The sequence below is a fragment of the Carcharodon carcharias genome, chromosome 12, assembly GCF_017639515.1.
Source record: "Carcharodon carcharias isolate sCarCar2 chromosome 12, sCarCar2.pri, whole genome shotgun sequence".
Classification (NCBI taxonomy): Eukaryota; Metazoa; Chordata; class Chondrichthyes; order Lamniformes; family Lamnidae; genus Carcharodon; species Carcharodon carcharias.
The window spans coordinates 50,864,297-50,884,374 of NC_054478.1; the positions used below are offsets into that span (position 1 = coordinate 50,864,297).

Consider the following 20,078-nt stretch of genomic DNA (forward strand, 5'->3'; position numbering starts at 1 on the left):
TTCAGCCCGATGTCACCGTGTGTCATTTTACCCATTGGCGAGCAGGCCCCGCCTTCCCCAACTCCCGCTCACCGATGGGAAAATCCTGGCCCATATGACTCTTCTTCAGAGCTGAAGAGAAGTAAAAATGTGATGAAATTTAAACTGTTTAAGGGGGGTGGAGCAGGTGAAACTGAATAGAAGGCCAGCAATAGGTGGAGGCAAAGGAGAGATTGACAAAAATGTCATAAACAAAAGCACAAAGGGGTTGTTAATGGTAGTGGTGAGGGCTAAAGAAGGTGCTGACGGTGGCACTAAGGTCAGAAAGCAGATTGTGGTAATAACAGGACAAGGGTAAGCACTCTGGAAAGAATAACATGAACAAGTGACAGACGGCCCTTGTTGGGGTGGGGGGAGGGGATGTTTTGGGAAAAGTGATCAAAATGGGATAAAAGGTGGGGATAAAACAATTAATAAATGAATAAAAATGAAAATAAATAAAAATAAGTGATAAAAAAAAATTTTAAATAAAAATGAATATTGAAAAAAGGGGGTAAAAAGGGCATGAGTTGAAGGTGAGAGTTCATGATCTGAAGTTGTTGAACTCATTGTTAAGTCCAGAAGGCTGTAAAGTGCCTAATTGGAAGATCAGGTGCTGTTCCTCCAGTTTGCGTTGAACTTCACTGGAACATTGCAGCAGGCCAAAGACAGATATGTGGGCATGAAAGCAGGATGGTGTGTTGAAATGGCAAGCGACAGGAAGGTCTGGGTCATGCTTGCGGACATACTGAAGGTGTTTCGCAAAGCGGTCACCCAGGCTGCGTTCGGTCTCTCCAATGTAGAGGAGACCACACTGGGAGCAGCGGATGGAGTAGACCAAAGTGAAGGAGGTGCAAGTGAAAGGAGTGTTTAGGCCCTTGGACTGTGAGGTGGGAGGAGGTAAAGGAGCAGGTGTTGCACCTTCTGTGATTGCAAGGGAAGGTGATGTGGGAGGGGGATGAGGTTTTGGGGGTGTTGAAGGAGTGGACCAGGGTGTCCAGGAGGGAACAGTCCCTACAGAATGCTGACAGAGGAGGTGAAGGGAAGATATGTTTAGTGGTGGCATCATGCTGGAATTGGTGGAAATGGCGGACAATGATCCTTTGAATGCGGAGGCTGATGGGGTGAAAAGTGAGGACAAGGGGTACCCTATCATGACTCTGTGAGGGCAGAGGCACGGGAGATGGGTCGAACACGGTTGAGGGCTCTGTCAACCACGGTGGATGGGAAACCTCAGTTAAGGAAGAAGGAAGACATGTCAGAAGCGCCATTTTAGAAAGTGGCATCATCGGAACGGATGCAACGGAGTTGAAGGAACTGAGAGAATGGGATGGTATCCTTACAGGAAGCAGGGTGTGAGGAGCTGTAGTCGAGGTAGATGTGGGAGGCAGTAGGCTTGTAATGAATATTGGTGGACAGTCTATTACTAGAAATTGAAACAGAGAGGTCAAGGAAGGGAAGGGAAGTGTCGGAGATGGACCATGTGAAGGTGATGGTTGGGCAGAAATTGGAAGCAAAATTGATCATTTTTTCCAGGTCCAGATGAGACCGTGAAGCGGCACTGAAACAGTCATTGATGTACCAAAGAAAGGGTTGTGGGAGGGATCCTGAGTAGGGCTGGAACAAGGAATGTTCCACGTATCCCATAAAGCGACAGGCATAACTGGGGCCCGTGCAGGTACCCATAGTCACACATTTTATTTGGAGGAAGTCAGACAAATTCAAGATGAAATTGTTCGGTGAGAGAACAAGTTCAGCCAGATGAAGGAGATGGCGAATGGGGATTTTTCGGGCCTCTGTTCAAGGAAGAAGTGGAGAGCCCTCAGACCATCCTGGTGGGGGATGGAGGTGTAGAGGGATTGGACATCCATGGTGAAGAGGAGGCTGTTAGGGACAGGGAACTGGAAATTGTTGATATGACGTAGGGCATTAGAGGAATCACAGATGTAGGTGGGAAGAGACTGGACAAGGGGAGAGAGAACAGAGTCAAGATAGGGAGAAATGAGATCCATGGGGCAGGAACAGGCTGACATGATCGGTCTAGTGGGGCAGTCCTGTTTGTGGATTTTGGGAAAGAGGTAAAAGCAGGCTGTCCACGGTTGGGAGGCTATTATGTTGGAAGCTGTGAAGGAAAGATCTCTGGAGGGGATGAGGTCAGTGACAGTCCTGGAAACAATGGCGTAATGTTCAATGGTGGGGTCATGGTCCAGGGGGAGGTAGGAGGAAGTGTCTGAGAGTTGGAGCTCAGCCTCTGTGAGGTAGAGTTCAGTACGCCAGACAACAGCACCACCCAGGCCAAACATGCCAAGAAGGCTGCTGCTGTTATTATTTGGCATACTGACCGGTAGTGGGGAAGCTTCTAGAAACAATAGTTCAGTACAAAATTAATAGTTACATGGACAAATGCAAGTTAGTTAAGGAAATCCAGCACAAATTTGTTAAGGGAAACTTGTGTTTATCTAATTCCTGGAGTTCTTTGAATACATCATCTGGAATTCATGTCTTTCATTCAACAATCAACAGAGATATTCATCAATTCATAAATAGATGCAGAGATATGGGGTGTAATTGCGACTTCACAAGAGCTGAGCTCCCAACAGAATAAATGAGTTTTTGACAGCATCTACACCAATGGAAGTGTTCCAAAAGGACCTCTTTGGCCAACCCAAAGGTTACTCCTTGGAAACACTACTACAAAGTGGAAGCAAGTATAAAGCCATACTAATGAGTAAACAGAGTTTACCAGCTACACATACTTCATCTACCATTGACAAGATAGCCAATGTAGGCAAGCCTAGTAAGCAATGTGGGCAGTGTGGCCTCATTCATGCACCCAGAAAATGCCCAGCTTTTAATGCTGTATGGAAGGCATGTGGCACAATGTGAGCCAACATTCAGCACGGTGAACATCAAAGAATGTATTGGTACTGTGGTACCAACAAAAGCTTTTGCTATCATCCAGATTCTATGCCCACAGATACAGTGTCAGCATAACCTATATGCAAAACTGATACCACTGCAGATGCAAACATCCTTCCACATCGCACGTTGAAATGTGTGTACTCACAGAAGTGGCAAGTGGTGATATGATCAACTAATGGCAAATTCATCATGTACAATGGTTCAGAGATTCCATCCCCGAGATCCATTACAATCGAGTATCGCTACAACATCTTACCCTGGTCACACCAGATGTTTTTTGTTGTGGACACTGCGGCGCAAGAGATCCAAGTCCTACTGGTGTGTGAGGACCTCCCACTGGTCACCATCCATGGCTATGTCCAGACAATGACAAGGACTAGAGATCACAATGGTCACCATCAGAAACCTTGTGTTTACACTGGAAGAAGTTCACCTAACTCTGCAATGTTGATCTTCAGGTTACACAACTGTTTGAACCGAATACGTATACCCATTCCAAACTTGCAAACTTCAAACTGCAGAACCAATGTGGAATTGCTATTATGTAGACAAGTGCAGACAAACCTCCCCAGTCATTATTCATTGTTACTCACAGGAGAATGTGATGCATTATTCAAAAAACAGGGGAAGATGAAAGATACCCACGACTGGCATGCGAAAAACGAATTACCCAACCTGACCATCTGACAGTAAGTTTGAGTACAACATCCAACTTATGGCACCTGGAATCCAGTAGAAATCATCAGTATATTCCCCAAACCAAGATCACATCAATTACAAACACCAAATGAAATGACAGTGCAATGAAATAGATGCCAAATCAGAACAATACCACAATCAGAAACACTGAGCAGTCCCATTGTGACTCAAAGACTCAACACAAACACCCCTAACCAGCATTTTGAAAACATACAGCAGTTTGTAGCAATGGTCACCATGACTAAAGTTGGATGGATAAGCAAACTGCTGATACAATTCAGAGAATTATAAATGTATTCCTCTGAATTCAAGCACATTCAGACGCAATGTTATTTACTGCTGCTTTCATGTAAATAATTTGATTCTTTAAAGGTAAAACTTAAGTTAGTTAAAAAAAGGGGGATGTTGTGATATGATTACATGCATATTTGGGGGGAGGGGTAATGTATCTTAAACTACTGTCAATCATTACACACCTCAATAGGATGTGATTTATTAGTCCCATGACTTGTAGTCAGTCAACAAACAGAGGTGTAGATGTCAGCTGTACCATACTAGTAAATCTCTCTGTATATAGTCTTGTCTTCAAATTAAGAATCCGCATTATTTTTCACCAGTCCTTGTGTATGGTTGGTACATTTATGTCAAAAAGAAAACGTAACAGGCAACATACTTCCGGCTTGTAATTACTGCACACTCCCTGACTGCCATCTTGGGTTTATGGTATAATTTAACACCCAGGTATAGGGCAATGTGTAATTGATTTTCTGGGCCTATGAACTGCTAAAAGAAAGACGGTTGAACTGAGCCAACAAGGGGTTGAAAGTGAACTGTCCTAAAATAGATTGGGTTTATATGCTCCACAATACATGTCAAGCTAAATTCAAAGCCTGGGTGTTTTCAGTGTTCTAAATGTATAAAGGTCTGGGTTGACTGTTTAGTCCTGTTTTAAAGGGTAGGCTTATTGTCATGCAATTTAATGCAATTCCTTGCCCATTATGAGTTTGAGCAGTAAATACTTGCAGTCATGCTCTCTTTTTGCTTTCTTGCAGTGAACAATCCACACAGCTCTTTGTCAGCACCATGTTACAGAATTTATAATGTGTTCCACTTATACTTTGCTGCCATTTGGGATGCTGAAGGCAATAGCCAGCAAACAAAACCACAGTGATTTTATTATTAAAGAAAGTAGGCTGAACATTGCTAAGGAACTAAAGACTGATGTTCTTGCAAGCCGCATTACTAGGGAAGTAGCTAGGGTTTTCAACAAAATAGGGGGGCAAGGAATCAAATTTGGAAAGATGTGGTAAATCAAAGAGCAAAGACAAGAAAAATGAAAAAGATATTATTACAGGAAATGAAATACAGACTGTGACAGGAAGGGATAGAGAGTACAAATCTAACAATAAATCAATAGGTGAAACTAGAGACTATAAAAAAAAGGTAAAACTAAAAGCTCTGTATCTGAATGCACGTAGTATTTGAAACAGAACAAACGAACTGAGAGCGCACATAGAAATAAGTAATTATGATTCAATAGCCATTACAGAGACATAGCTGCAGGAGGACATGGATGGGACCTGAATATTAAAGGACAGAAAGAGGGGAAAAATGGCAGGGTGGCTCTGTTAGTTAATGATGGTATTAACACAAATGAGAGGAATGACCTAAGTTCAGGAAACCAGGATGTGGAAACTGTTTGGGTAGAGGTGAGAAATGGTAAAGGCAAGAAGTCATTTGTGGGAGTTGTGTACAGGCCCCCTAATAGTAACCAGATGGTAAGGTTGAGCATAAAGGAAGAAATAATTGAAGCTCAGGAAAGCATGGCGATAATCATGGGAGATTTTAATTATATATAGACTAGAGAAGTCAGATGGGCAAAGATAGCCTAGATGAGGAATACATTGAATGTTTTCAGGATAGTTCCTTAGAACAGCATGTTCTGGAGCCAGCCAGGGAGCAGGCTAGACTTATACAGTCTTTCTGAGAGTTTCCTTATGCCTGTAGAATGTCTCAGCTCTACAGCTTCTGATGGGAATCTCCTTCACTGGAGTCATCTGATCATCAGGCTATTCATTAGGTACCTGCAAATCTGTTTCCTCGACTCTTTCAGGTATAGTCGACCCTTCAGACACATCTGTAATCAGTTGAGTTCTTTCAACAAGAGATGTTGACTCAGTCACAAACACTGGTGGAATCATATCTGGGCATTTTGTTTCTCCTCATATGATCCACATGTGTCCGTATGACTCAATCTTCCACTTTCACGTGGTCGGAAAGAAGTCCAGTTATTGCACTTATTTCACCAAACAACCATGTTGGTGCTTCTCTAAAATTCTTCACATATACCTTCTCTCCTATATTAAACTTCCTGTCACAATTGTACAAGAGTAGGGAGGTCATGTTGGAGTTGTATAGAACCTTGGTGAGGCCACAGCTGGAGTACTGTGTGCAGTTCTGGTCACCACATTATAAGAAGTATGTGATTGCACTGGAGGGGGTGCAGTGGAGATTCACCAGGATGTTGCCTGGGATGAAACATTTAAGTTATGAAGAGAGGTTGGATAGACTTGGGTTGTTTTCGTTGGAGCAGAGAAGACTGAGGGGTGACCTGATCGAGGTGTACAAGATTATGAGGGGCATGGACTGAGTGGATAGGGAGCAGCTGTTCCCCTTAGTTGAAGGGTCAGTCACAAGGAGGCATAAGTTCAAGGTGAGGGGCAGGAGGTTTAGGGGGGATGTGAAGAAAAACCTTTTTACCCAGAGGTTGGTGACAGCCTGGAATGCTCTGCCTGGGAGGGTGGTGGAGGTGGGTTGCCTCACATCCTTTAAAAAGTACCTGGATGAGCACTTGGCATGTCATAACATTCAAGGCTATGGGCCAAGTGCTGGTAAATGGGATTAAGTAGGTAGGTCAGGTGTTTCTCACATGTTAGTGCAGACTCGATGGGCTGAAGGGCCTTTTCTGCACTGTGATTCTGTGAATTGAATTGTGCCAGTCAAAACTGTGAATTGACCTGGTATTGTGCAATGAGATGGGAGTACTTAATAATCTCATAGTGAAGGCACCTGAGGTAGCAGTGACTATAATATGATTGAATTCTATATTCAGCTTGAGGGACAGAGGTGTGGGTCTGAGACCAAGTTTTTAAACTTAAATAAGGGCAATTATGAAGGCATGAAAGCTGAACTGGCTAAAGCTAATCAGAAAATTAGGTTAGCAGATAGGTCAGCAGAGATGCAGTGACTAATATTTAAGGGGCTATTTCAGAATGCACAGAATAGATACATTCCAACGAGTAAGAAAAAGTCCAAGGGACAGGCACATCATCCATGGTTAACTAGAAAGGTTAAAGATAGTATTAAACTTAAAGAAAAGGCATATAATTGTGTAAAGTTAGGTGGAAGACCAGAAGATTGGACAGAATATAAAGAACAGCAAAGAATGACTAAAAGACTAATAAGGGGGGAAAGATTAGAGTATGAGAGAAAGCTAGCCAGAAATATAAAAACAGATAGTAAGAGTTTTATAAATATTTTAAAAAGAAAAGAGTTAGCAAAGTGAGCATTGGTCCTGTAGAAGGTGGGTCTGGAGAATTGATAATGGAAAACAAGGAGGTGGCAAATGAATTGAACCAGTATTTTGCATCAGTTTTTGCTATAGAAGATACATGTAACATTGCAGAAGCAGCTATAAATCAGGAAATGGAAGTGGTGGAGGAAGTCAGGAACATTACAGTCACCACAGAAGTGGTGCTGAGTAAACTGTTGGACCTGCGGGCTGACAAGAACCTGGGTCCTGATGGACTTCATCCTAGGGTCATAAAAGAAGTGTCTAGTGAGATAGTTGATGCATTGGTTTTAATTTTCCCAAACTCCCTAGATCCAGGGAAGGTCCCATTACATTGGAAGATAGCAAAAATAACTCCATTATTCAAATAGGGAGGGAGACAGAAAGCAGGAAACTACAGGCCAGTTAGCTTAACATCTGTCATAGGGAAAATGTTAGAAGTTATTATTAAAGAAGTTACAGCAGGGCACTTGGATAGGTTCAAGGTCATCAGGCAGTGTCAAGGTGGTTTTGTGCTTAACCAACTTATTGGAGTCCTTTGAGGAAGTAACATGTTCTGTGGATAAAGGGGAACTGGTAGATATACAATACTTAGATTTCCAGGAGCCACATCAAAGGTTATTGCGAAAAATAAAAGCTCATGGTGTAGCGGGTAACTTACTGCCATGGATAGATGATTGGCTGGTTAACAGGAAACAGAGAGTAGGCACAAATGGGTCTTTTTCAGGCTGGCAAGGTGGAATGAGTTGCATGCCACAGGGATCATTGCTAGGACCTCAACTGTTTACAGTTTATATAAATGACTTGGATAAGGGGACGCATGGAATGGTTGTCAAATTTGCTGATGTCACAAGGCGAGATAGGAAAGTAAGTTGTGAAGAGGACATAAGGAGGCTACAAACAGATATAGATAGGCTAAGTGAGTGGGCAAAGATCTGGTAGATGGAGTATAATACGGGAAAATGTGAAATTGCCCATTTTGGCAGGAAGAATAAAAGAAAAACATATTATTTAAATGTTGAGAGATTGCAGAGTTCTGAGGTGCAGAGGGATCTGGGTGTCCTAGTGCATGAATCACAAAAGGTTAATATGCAAATACAGCAAGTAATTAGGAAAGCTGATAGAATGTTATCATTTATTGCAAGGGGAATTGAATACAGGGCCTGAATCGTCTGGTCGGTATGAGGGGGTGGGCCCCGACATCACCGTGCATCATTCCGATCTTCAGTTCGGCGGGCACACTCTGGAGTTGGTTGTGTGCCCGCCGAACTGTCAAAGGCCTACTAAGGCCATTAATCCAACTAATTGAGCCACTTGTCAGGGTTGCCTTTCCAACCTTAATGAAAACCTTAATTGGCCCGCCCATGTAAAATGGCAGCAGGCAGCCAATCACGGGTGATGATTGGCTACGGGCATGCCCACACCAGCACCTGCCCAACCCGCCCGACAGGGAGAATATTCTCCCTGAAAAGCAGGGAGGTTATGCTTCAGTTGTACAGGGCACTAGTGAGACCACGTTTGGAGTACTGTGTACAGTATTAGTCACCTTATTTAAAGGATGTAAATGCATTGGAAGCAGTTCAGAGAAGTTTTACCAGACTGATACCTGGAATGAGTGGATTGTCTTATGAGAAAAGGTTGTATAGACGAGGCTTGTATCCTCTGGAGTTTAGAACAGTAAGAGGTGTCTTGATTGAAACATATAAGATCTAGAGGGGTCTTGACTGGGTTGATGTGGAGAGGGTGTTTCCTCTTGTGGAAGAATTTAGAACTAGAGGTCACTGTTTAAAAATAAGGGGTCACCCATTTAAAACAGAAATGAGGTGAAATATTTTCACTCAGAGGGTTGAGAGTCTTTGGAACTCTCTTCCTGAAAAGGTAGTGGTAACAGAGTCTTTGAATATTTTTAAGGCAGAGGATGATTCTTGGTAAGCAAAGGGTTGATAGGTTATCGGGGGTAGATGGGATGCAGATTTCAGGTTACTATCAGATCATCCACGATGTTATTAAATGGCAGAGCAGGTTCGAGGGGCTGAATGGCCTACTCCTACTCCTTGTTCATATGTTTGTATAAGTAATTGATCTTTATGTGGAATATTGAATAGTTTGTTTGACAAAGTTGATTTGGAATGGTTGCTTTATGGTAACTTTTATTTTGGCATTGTGGCCAACAGGATGCTGTGATGGCCTATGATAGGGGGAAGCTAAGGTGTGAGATGGTTGGTGAATGGGAATTGGAGTTGTGTTCACTGGTACCACAAAAGGATAAGATAATCATGGACAGCCAGGCTAAATATGGAATAAGCTGGTTGCCCGCTCCCTTTCTCCTCCTCCTCCTCAGTTGCTGACTGCATACCTGGTGGCAAGGGCTGTGCCCTCATGATGGCGAGGTTGTGCAGAATGCAACAAATCGTGACACATGCTGTATTCCAGGCAACGGAAGCTCATTTAAACATGCTCAATTGCATTCCGTGTGGCTGCCTGACTCTTGTTATATGCATGTTGCTCACTTGGGAGTGGGTTCCATACCTGGAGTCAGAGTTACACAGTCAATGGATAGCTCTTGTCACCCAGTAGTCTCCCTCTAGTCTCTTGTAGTGACTCCACTGCTGATGGTAAACAGACTGGTACAGAACAAAGGCATCATGATTGCCACCAGAATACTGAGCATTGACAAGCATGATGTAAAAATAAAAACAAAAAAACTGCGGATGCTGGAAATCCAAAACAAAAACAGAATTACCTGGAAAAACTCAGCAGGTCTGGCAGCATCGGCGGAGAAGAAAAGAGTTGACGTTTCGAGTCCTCATGACCCTTCGACAGAACTTGATGTGTTGTGTACGGACATAGCCCACCTGTGCATTTAAAAAATGTGAGAGAAATCCTTTGCAGTGACGGTATATCTATGAATTTAGATGTGGCGCCTACAAACCAGTGTGTGTGTGTTGTCAATGCCACCCTCATCATGGGGAAGTCAGTTCACACTCCTTCTGCCACTTTCTGGAAAAAGAGAGAGCAATGTATTTCTCTCTCTTCATGCACAGTTCATCTGTCACTCCCCTCCTTATATAACAGCCAGCTGCAAGATGTTGGAGATATTCCCAGCTCCAGCCTGGCGGGAATCTGATTCAATGAAGTTCATGGTCATTGTGACTTTTACAGTCACTGTCAATATTGTCCTCACCCTCAATTGAGGATGAATGTCTGCCTGCAAGAGGCGACATATGTCTGTGTGCAGCTGCTTAGTAAAACAAAAACATCAAATACTGTTTCAGGCATAGGATGAAGTAAGAAAAATGCTCCCTTAAGACCCTGAGAGTATATGGCCTCCTGTGCCGAGCTTTACTCCCCCTCCTCCTCCCTCTTTGAACAGCTTGTCCTCTTCTGTGTCGCCCCTGCTCATTTTCCCCGTCACACTACAGGCCACGGGGATTAGAAACTAAAGCACCCATAACTAGGAGCAAGTGGTCAAAACAAAACCCTTGAAATGAGAATCAAGACCTTCGCCATGTGCCACATCACTCCTGTAAACTTCACCAACTTTATATAGCAGTACAAACCAGCAACCACTTCTACTAACTTAGCAACAGCAGTCAATCAGCAACAAACCTGAAAGTAGCGCTGGGAGTAGCACAGGGAGCGGATCCTTCCTGCTGCTGAATGCCTAATCAGCTATGTGAAGTTAAGAAAGGGTTTAACTGGAACATTAAGGTCAAAAAATGCACTGCTACTGTAAAATCAGTGTTACATGCTGAATGGCACAAAGATCAACCTCCTCTGTTTGTTTCCAATGGATGCTTTCATCACCTGTGTTAAAACGGCGACCAGTGCAGCCTGTACCAGAACCATGAGTGAGTGGCACAGGTGCCATTTTGATGGCCCCCATATCACCAAAAATATGGGCATGACTCATCCATATTTTATGGCCAGTATATGTATTTTTCTACAGCACAACAATCACAACTTGTGTGAAATCTAAACATAAAAAAATTATCTTCGTTGCTTAGGGTAGATCTTGGCTTCATGTGATAGTGTAAAATTCATGATAGTGTGTTGGCATTATTTAATGGAAACAAAAGTCAGGAGGGGTATAAAATGGCTTGTTGACTGGCTATCATCTATTTTCCACAGTCACACAATGTCAAGATCTACTCCTTGACTCTGATATCCAGCTTGGAATCTGCCCCAGGGAAATCAAATAGCTTTTGGATCCACAGCAACAAATGGCCAAATGTTTATAGATCATACAATTTTAAAACAAAATCAACACAGAGTACCACAATGACAAGAGAACACTCATTTTAATTTGATTCCCTTCTGTTTTGTGTTACTGCCAGTCCTGGGCTGCGTTGTTTTCAATTAGCCTTCTGATGCAATTTTTTTGTGAGAACTATTGGGGACCACCCAAGGGGGGAGGTGCAAGTTTCCTAATGTCTGAATTGTACTAAATATAAGAATCAGATTTTGGCTATTGGATTACTATCCAGTGGGTGACCACAGCATTCAGCTCCTTAGTTCACTCCAGCTAACACCAATTTAAAACAAGCACATTGACCATGCACTCAGCAGCAGGATATTTAAAGGGATCATCAATTTCTTACTGGTTAGTTGATAAAGTTGCTAATTGATTCCTACTTGTTGTTACTGTGATTGTAGAAGTTTGAGCAGCACTACAATCCCAAGCCACTGGAGATTGTAGAAAGCTGTCTGGAACAAGAAATCAGTTGCCCAGTGAGGACATTGGAGACTTTATTGTGGCCTTGAAAAAGCTGTCCATTCATTGTAATTTTGGAGAATTTCAAGAGAGAGATGAGGGACAGATTTGTTTTCAATTTAAAAAGTGAACTCATTCACAGTAAGTTGCTGAGATTGCAAATTTAATTTGTTAAACAGCATTGTCTTTGGACATGCTGGAAGATGACTTGAGGGAAGTCAGAGTTAACAATCGCTGGTCATCTGCTGAAGTAAATAAGCTGCAGCTGAGTAAGCCAGGGACACAGTGACATAAGTTAATAGCAGCAGAGGTACAACAAAGTCTTGTTACCAGTGCTTAAGCCAACATTGGGCACAGAATTGTCCATTTGTGAAGGCAGAATGCGACAGCTGCAAGAAGTGTCATTTTCCCAAGGCATGTCAGAAGAAAGTACATGGAGAAAATGCTGGTTGAAGGAAATGGCATTCACTGTGGAACAACAGTAGGTCGTGAGGGGTTGGTTGATCTCCAGGTGATCCGGAGCACAAGGAATTCCAATGGAAATTCACAAGGTATCGTAGTCCAAGTAGCATTGGATAGAGTTCTGCTAAACATGGATGGATCTGTTAGCGTGATTCTTGAATTGCCATGCCATAAAAAGTTGAGTTAACATCAGCTGGAGAAATCGGGAATAGAATTTCGAAGTTATGGAGGAGGGAATATTCCCATAATAGGAAGTTTGTAATTTCTGGTCACATGCAACAAGCAATGTGAAAAATTGCCCATCTTTGTGGTGAGGGGTGAAGGGTGAAAAAGCAGCCTTGTAAAGAAGAACCTGCTTAGCAGTACTTAGGTTAAATTGGAACAAGCTTTTTGGTGTTGAAGCAAAATTCACAACGCAAGACAACGTGGTCACCAAATTCCTTCAGGGGGCATCAGGGGTAGGAGATTGAAGGGTGGGCTGTTCAGTGGGTAGGTCAGGTGGATGGTCGGGGGATGTCAGGTGGTCGGAGTTGAGAGGGTAGTCGGACGTAGGGGATGTCCGGGGCTTCGGGATAGTTGGGAGGTGGAGGTGTAGTATGGCAGTTGTGGGGTGGTAGTCGGGTGGGGTCCACTGGGTGGGGGGGGTGCCTGTGGGGAGTTGCTCAGGGGTTAGAACTGGTTTTAATACTTCTAACTTTTCCTGAGTAACTATTCGGCTAAGTAAGTCAGAACCATCCAAAGTCTCCAACTTTAAATCAGAGTTTCAGAGAATTTGAAACTTCCAGGGCAATTCCCACGTAGTCAGTGCATGGGGTCTCCTTCCGAGGGGTTCCCTAGCACACCTTCCTAGGTACCTCCGCAGCATGACCCTCTGGAGAATGGAAGATTTGGGTCATTATCTCTAAAATCGAACTGAGTAATTGGGCTACTCCCATAGGGGCAGTATGAAGTGAGATGATAGCGTAAGAATATGTGGGGATTATAACACTCGGTACTTTGCCCAATGTGGAGGACCAGTTCACAATTTTGACAGGAAGCCAGGTTTTTTTAAAGTTAGATCTGACAAATGCCTACCTGCATTTATAGTTAGATGAGTTAGACGATGAGTCTGTCATATTTAACTATTAATACACACATGGGTGTATTTCAGTTTTATTGGCTGCCATTTGCTGTTTTTTAGCCCCTGGAATTTTCCAAGAGTATTGAACCAAAATTTAGCAAGGAATTCAGGGAGTGGTGTGCTATTTAAATGACATATTTATTTCAGCTCCAATCCGGCAGACCTCCGATGACGGGCTGAAAAAGGTGCTCCAACATTTGGGTAAACATGAGCTGGCAGGTTTTTAGGTGGGGGAAGCGTGAAATTGAAGGAATGGGATTCCCTCTAGGTTCCTGCCCGTCCTGATCTCGCGGCAATCTGACGTTAGGGTGGGCAAGGCCTCGGACGGGATGCCTGCCTTTGCCCCAGTTGAGGCCCTTAAGCAGCCAATTATTGGCCAATTAAGGGCCATTTCCTGCCCAGCCTCATTTTTAGCATGGTGGGAGGATTTATCTGGTGTGGGGTAAGCCTGAAAATAAATGGGCTTAGGTCTCAGGCGGGAGGAGGGCAGAGGCAACATCCATCAAAAGCCCCCCCTGACTTCAGCTACCCTCCCTTAAGGTGCAGTGGCCACCGACCTCCCTCCCAACCTCTGCCCCCAGCCTCTCCCCCTGACATCCCAAACACCTACTTTCAATCTACCCAGGCCTTCTCTACCCTCCTGCAGGGAGGGAGTCCCATGGCAGCTGGGACCTCCAAAACCTATCTTGCCGTCCAGTCCCGGGACTTAGGCTCTGGCATGTTGAAGCATTTCCTTTTCTGTCCTCTTCAGCTCCTGTCACTGCAGGGACTAGAGAGCTGTTGGTCAATCAGGTTGGCCGGCAGCTCTCCAAGGCGGGGTTTCCATCGAGTGAGGGGCGGAAGACCTGCCTGCAGCCAAATGATACTCATTCAAGCATGAAATGGTTATAGGGTAGTCAAAGTCAGCGGGGAAGAGAAACCCTACCATCCGAAATATTCAGGCCGTAGAGTTCAGACAAAGGCACACGAATGTGAAATATTTCAGGACACTGTAGAGTATTTGGATCACAGGGTAGACAAAGATGGGCTACATTCTGCCAAGAGTAAAGTTCAAACAATAAGAAAAGAGCCACACCCTCAGAATATCTCTGAGCTAGTGATTTATTACAGTAACTTCATACCAAATTTGGCAGCCTTACTGCATCCATTAAATGAACTCTTGAGGAATTGGACAAGGGAGTCTGACAAAGCATTCAATTTATGTAACAGTCAACTGCTTGATTGTACAATGCTTGTACATTATGATGTGTCCAAAAAAATTAAGCTAACATGTGATGGCTCTCCATATGGAGTAGGTGCTGTGATCTCTCATGCACTGGGTAATGGTGAGCAGAGAATGATTGCATTTGGCTCACACACACTCAGTGCCAATGAGTGAAATTATGCTCAGATAGAACCTCATTTTTAGAGTGAGAAGATTTCATAAATACCTGTATGGTCATAGTTTCACTGTCAAAACTGATCATAAGCAACTGATGGCTATTTTGAATCCAAAATATCCAGTACTCACTTTAGCTGCAGCCCGAATGCAGAGATGGGCTTTGATTTTGTCTGCTTATTAGTATGACATTAAGTACAGACGATTGGAAGGTCATTGTAATGCCGATATGACCTTTAGATTACCATCCCCACCGAAGGTACAGCCCAACCAGCAAAGACGTCATTTTCTTTTTGCACATAGCTAAGTGCCAGTCATAGCAGGTGGCATTGGTAGAACAACTCACAGGACCCTGTTTAGACAAGGACATATTGGCCCATCTTTGACAACTATATCACAAATGGGTGGCCAACATAGTTACTGCATTTAAAAGTCAGGCCATTTTTTATGGTTAAGAATGAGTTGTCAGTTGATAAAGGTTGTGTTATGTGGGAAGCCAGAGTTGTAATTCCTGAAAGGTGCAGATCGCAGTTGCCATGTGATTTAAATGATCAACACTTAGGGATGAGCCTGACAAAGAATCTAGCGAGAAGCTATCTTTGGTGGCCAGAGTTAAATAAGGACATAGAAAAGACAGTGAAACAGTGAAGAGTATGACAAGAAATAGAAAAGAAGCAGACATCAGTGCCTTTGCAGCCATGGAAATGGCCTGCTAGAGTGTGGCAGCAGCTACACACAGAATTTGCAGAGTTTGAAAGCCAGCAGATCTTCATTGTGTTAGATAGCCATCCAAGGTATGTTGAAAGTTTTGGCTGAATCGAACAACAACTAGGCAGCTCTAGATATTTTGTGTAGTTTGTTTGCTGCTGATGGGTTCCCAGAAGAATTGTCCAATAGACCTCATTTTTGTTCAGAAGAGGTTGCAAGTTTCATAAGAATGAAAGCGTAAAACACATGCAAGTTCCTGCTTTAAATGGAGCAGCAGAGTGCACATTACAAATTGTTAAGCACGTACTTGTTAGCAAATGCTAGATACAAATTAGAAGAAATGCCCCCTGTCTTCGGCTCACAAACTGTAATTTATTTTCTTACACTACTCCTGGCAGAATGCCATTTGAATTGTTTCTTAGAAGACAGCCTGGAATGAGGTTTTCATTGCTGAAACCACATTTAGCATAATAAATAGAAGAGGAACAATTAAGACAATTAAGAGAGTCATGACAGGGGTAGAGTGAGAGAAAGAAGTCTGAAGTTGAACCAGGTTAAGGTGAAAGATCATCATCATAACTGGTTGAAGTGGAAGAGTTGTGAATATATGTGTATTTAGTCAGGATGTTTGGTAGTGGAAAGGTTAGATTTGTACATATAGATCACATTTTACCTTCACAGGTTTACAAAGAAGATGGAAGTTGTGAAGAATCAAATGACTGATGAATTGGATAGTTGGGATACCAGCAGAGTACTAATAGTTACTCCAACACAAGTCGTTCCTGAAACTAGTTTAGCTTCAAGTCAGACTCAGACAGACATGACTGAGGAAGTGAAAAAGTCAATCGAAGTTCAAGGTCAAAATCAGTCTTTGTTGGAGAAAACCTGTCTGCAGACTCAGGCCAAGGTGTGTCAAGGTCCTTCTCCAAGTTCTGAAATTTTTGGGTAAAGAAAGAAGGTATCCTCTAAAGAATAGGAAGCCAATGGTTAAGTTTAACTTGTAAATAAATGAAAAACAAGAAATGTATATAATTTATATAGAGCTTGAACATTGTGTAACTTTTTCATTAAGGAGGGAGGGGTGTAATCGCACCCTTTTGTAGTTATTTCTGTATGAACCAAAACTAGAATAAACCAGTTCATTTGAGTACTTGAACTCTGTATGGCTTACAGTCACTTTTTGTCCTGCAAAGATATCACAGATCTTGTGTCTTATGACTTCAGTGTGCAACCCATGCATGTGTAGGCAGTATGCACACAATGAAAGCTATGCTGCCACACCAAATAGGATAGAGCAAATCATTGTTGGAAAAAATAGTTCCACTGTCCAGTGGAGTGGGTGTCAAAATTCATAGTGGTCTATTGCATGTGGCACAGCCTTACTTTCAGAATGGTACAGCTACTACCAACCAAATATGGCAACCAAATGAGGAGCAGGAGGGGGAGGTGAAGTGGGGGAGGAGAAAACAAAGAGGCAACCAACACAGGCCCATTCTGACTGGGCTTTCCAGACTCATCTGACTGCTACAAGTAAATAGAACTACAAAGCTCCATTCAGTCCCACTCCTCAGCTTCCATCACATAGTCACTGAGCATCACAGTATCCTCTTGGCCACAATGCAACAGTAAAAACCAATACAAAATAAATATTCTAAACCAAGGCCAGGATTTTTCAGTCAGCATGTGGGGGTGGGCCCAACATGCCGGCACGTAAAATGACGCGCGATAACATCAAGCATGCGTCCCGATGTGATTGTGCTGCCTCATGATGTTTCATTCAGTGGGCACATGCTGGAGTTGGCTGTGTGCCCGCCGATATTTAAAAGGCCTATTAAGGCCATTAAGGAAGTAATTAAGGTTAACCTTATGCTGCCTGTCCAACCTTAAGGTTGGCGGGCAGGTGAAAAGGCCAAGTGGCCTTTACGTTATTTAGGAAACCTCATCCATGAGCGGGATCAGCCTTCCTAAAGCTTTTATGAATTAAATTTTAAAAATTTCTGAATTATAAAACATGTCCCATCTCATGTCATACAGTCACATGTGGGGACATGTTTCATTAAATCTTTATCCCATTTATTTATTTATTTATTTAAAAAGCACTTCATCCTCCTTGAGGCAGCTCTGTGCCTCAGGGAGTTGAAGTGCTCTTTCGTGCGCATGCGCACAAGAGCGCTGGCCCCGACTGTCCCTCCTCCCACTGCCCGCACAGGTAGTGCCACTTCTGTCTTACACTGGGCGGGCCTTATTGGCTCACCCGCGTAAAATGGTGGCGTGGAGCCAATCGTGGGCAGTGGTCAACTCCGCGACCGCCCTCGCCCCTGCCCACTCCCATCAAGCCGTCCCGATGCGGGAAAAATTCAGGCCCAAGTTTCTCAATCAACTCATGCCAAATTTCTTACACACATCAACTAATCAATGTTACACATTCCCTTAGTGCCTGTCTTCCAAATAGCTTTATCTGGCCAGTGCTCCTTTGCAGTTCAACACAAGTGGCTGCAGCATGGCTGGTGGAAAGCTGCCTACTTTCAGTGGTGGGGAAACTGTAGATGAACTTTCAGGATCACCTCATGCAGCTCTGACCCTTGATGGCCCAGCTGCAGGCTGCACCATCTCGACATGGGCGGTATCAGGTTTGGTCAGCTGTCTGGGGATGCATCCAGTCCCCAACGACTCATTAATGGCGCCGGATGTGAAGGTAAGTGGAGGAGAGGGGTGTGTGGTGTATCCCTGTGGTCAGGCTGGCAGGCCCTGGTGAGGAGGGTGAGGTAGGTGGGAGGCCAGGATGAACAGGCAGTGAGTATGGGAAATTTGAAGTTGGAGAGGGTGTCTCTGATGAATACAGGGGCTTATAAAGGAGATACCCCTTCTCACCCAGCCACCAGCTCAAGCAGTGAAAGCTGTCAGTCGGCACACTTGACCCTGAGCCTCTCCCAGGTTACATCCCAGCAGTGAAGAGAGGAGGCCTTTCATCTCAATAGGCCCACAGGTGAGGAGACCTCCTTAAGCCTACCCCACCATTGGTAAAATTCTAACAGCGTCATGGTTGGGAATGGCTGGGTAGATTTTGGAAACAGCACCCATGAAATGGTGCTCACCCACACCAGCCCCTCCATCTGCCTGCCAACTAATCCCGGGGTGGGGTGGGGGGGGTCATAAGAGTCCAGTCCTGAGTTTCATAATCATGCTATGAGCAATCAAGTTTAAACAGTTGAGGAGATATTAAGGGCAGTTAGCAAGAGAAGGAGGCAATACAACTTATGTTAAGAAAGCATTGTGGGGGACATATCCCCCCATATTTCATATCATTTCTACTCCACCTTTCTTAAATTGCATCTACACATTAATGCTAGCATAAACAGAACATGAACTGTTTTGGTTTGCACAAATCTGTTCTCTTTAGCAAGTTATAAATCACAACTAAACAATGCTACACCATCAGAAAATATTGAAGCACTTACCTAAAAATACAATACTCTGTTTTCTGGACTTTTCCATGGCTCCTCTCCCATGCTTTGGTGGGTCTTCACTTTCCTTAGCTGCGGCATTAAACTTCGTTCCAATTAGAGTTTTCATCATCATTTTACACATAAATGCAACTGAGACCAGAATCACAATGTACAGAATGAAAGCACTGAAAATGCTCAACTGGTACACAATCTGATGGGAGCTGAGGTTGGTGCAAATAGTGATGTTTAAGTTTCTGAGGTCACAGTTATTGCTGCTAATGTTTTGAAAAGATATTGTTGGATCCTCCGTCCCCATTGCAAATAGGAGAGGCAAGGCTACACAAAATGAAGTCAGCCAGACAAAGCAAATCAGCTTCACTGTTCTTGAACCAGAGAAAGATTTAAACTTGAAAGGATGGCATATTGCAACGTAACGCTCAAAACTCAAAGTAGCGACATGCAGTATTGTGGCATAGCTACAGGTTTCAAAGAGGAAATTATAGATCTTACAGGTAACGTTTGCAGTGGATGTTGTGCTTGAATTCCATTTCATAGTGTACAATTCCACAGGCATTCCCAGTAAAAGAACAAGTAAATCTGCACACGCAAGACTGATTATATGATCCATAATACTCTTCTGAAGGTATCCTTTGCTTTGAAGCACTTTTGCAACTTTTATAGTTAGGCTGTTTCCAATTATCCCAGCCACAAAAATAATACTGTATATTATTGTAAGGCAAATTCTGACTGTTTTTTTCACTTTAAGATCAGCTAGATTGTTTAACATGGCATCACAGTCAATTCCATTTTCCATGATTAAAAATAATGAGGTAGAATTAAATTCTTATCAGTATAGAAATAAAGAGAAAAAGAGGAACAATTCAAGTGCTCTTTACAAAAAGCCAGCCCAAAAAGATAATCGGATCCAAGAAGTCAAACAATTCCCTTCTAGTTAAAACAACCAAAGTTCACCTTCCTGGATAATATGAGAAATCATATAAATTCTTCTCTTTGTTGTCCAAGAGTTAAATTGCTGAACT

General features: G+C 43.2%; 1 protein-coding gene across 1 annotated transcript in view; it reads right to left on the bottom strand.

The window, feature by feature from the left end:
- Window positions 1–19,852, bottom strand: part of gpr39 (G protein-coupled receptor 39) — a 107,235-nt gene extending 87,383 nt beyond the window's left edge. The window contains exon 1 of the mRNA XM_041200232.1: window positions 19,051–19,852. Coding sequence (XP_041056166.1) covers window positions 19,051–19,852 — 802 coding nt within the window. The remainder of the gene's footprint in view (window positions 1–19,050) is intronic.
- Between the last annotated feature and the right edge of the window lie 226 nt (window positions 19,853–20,078).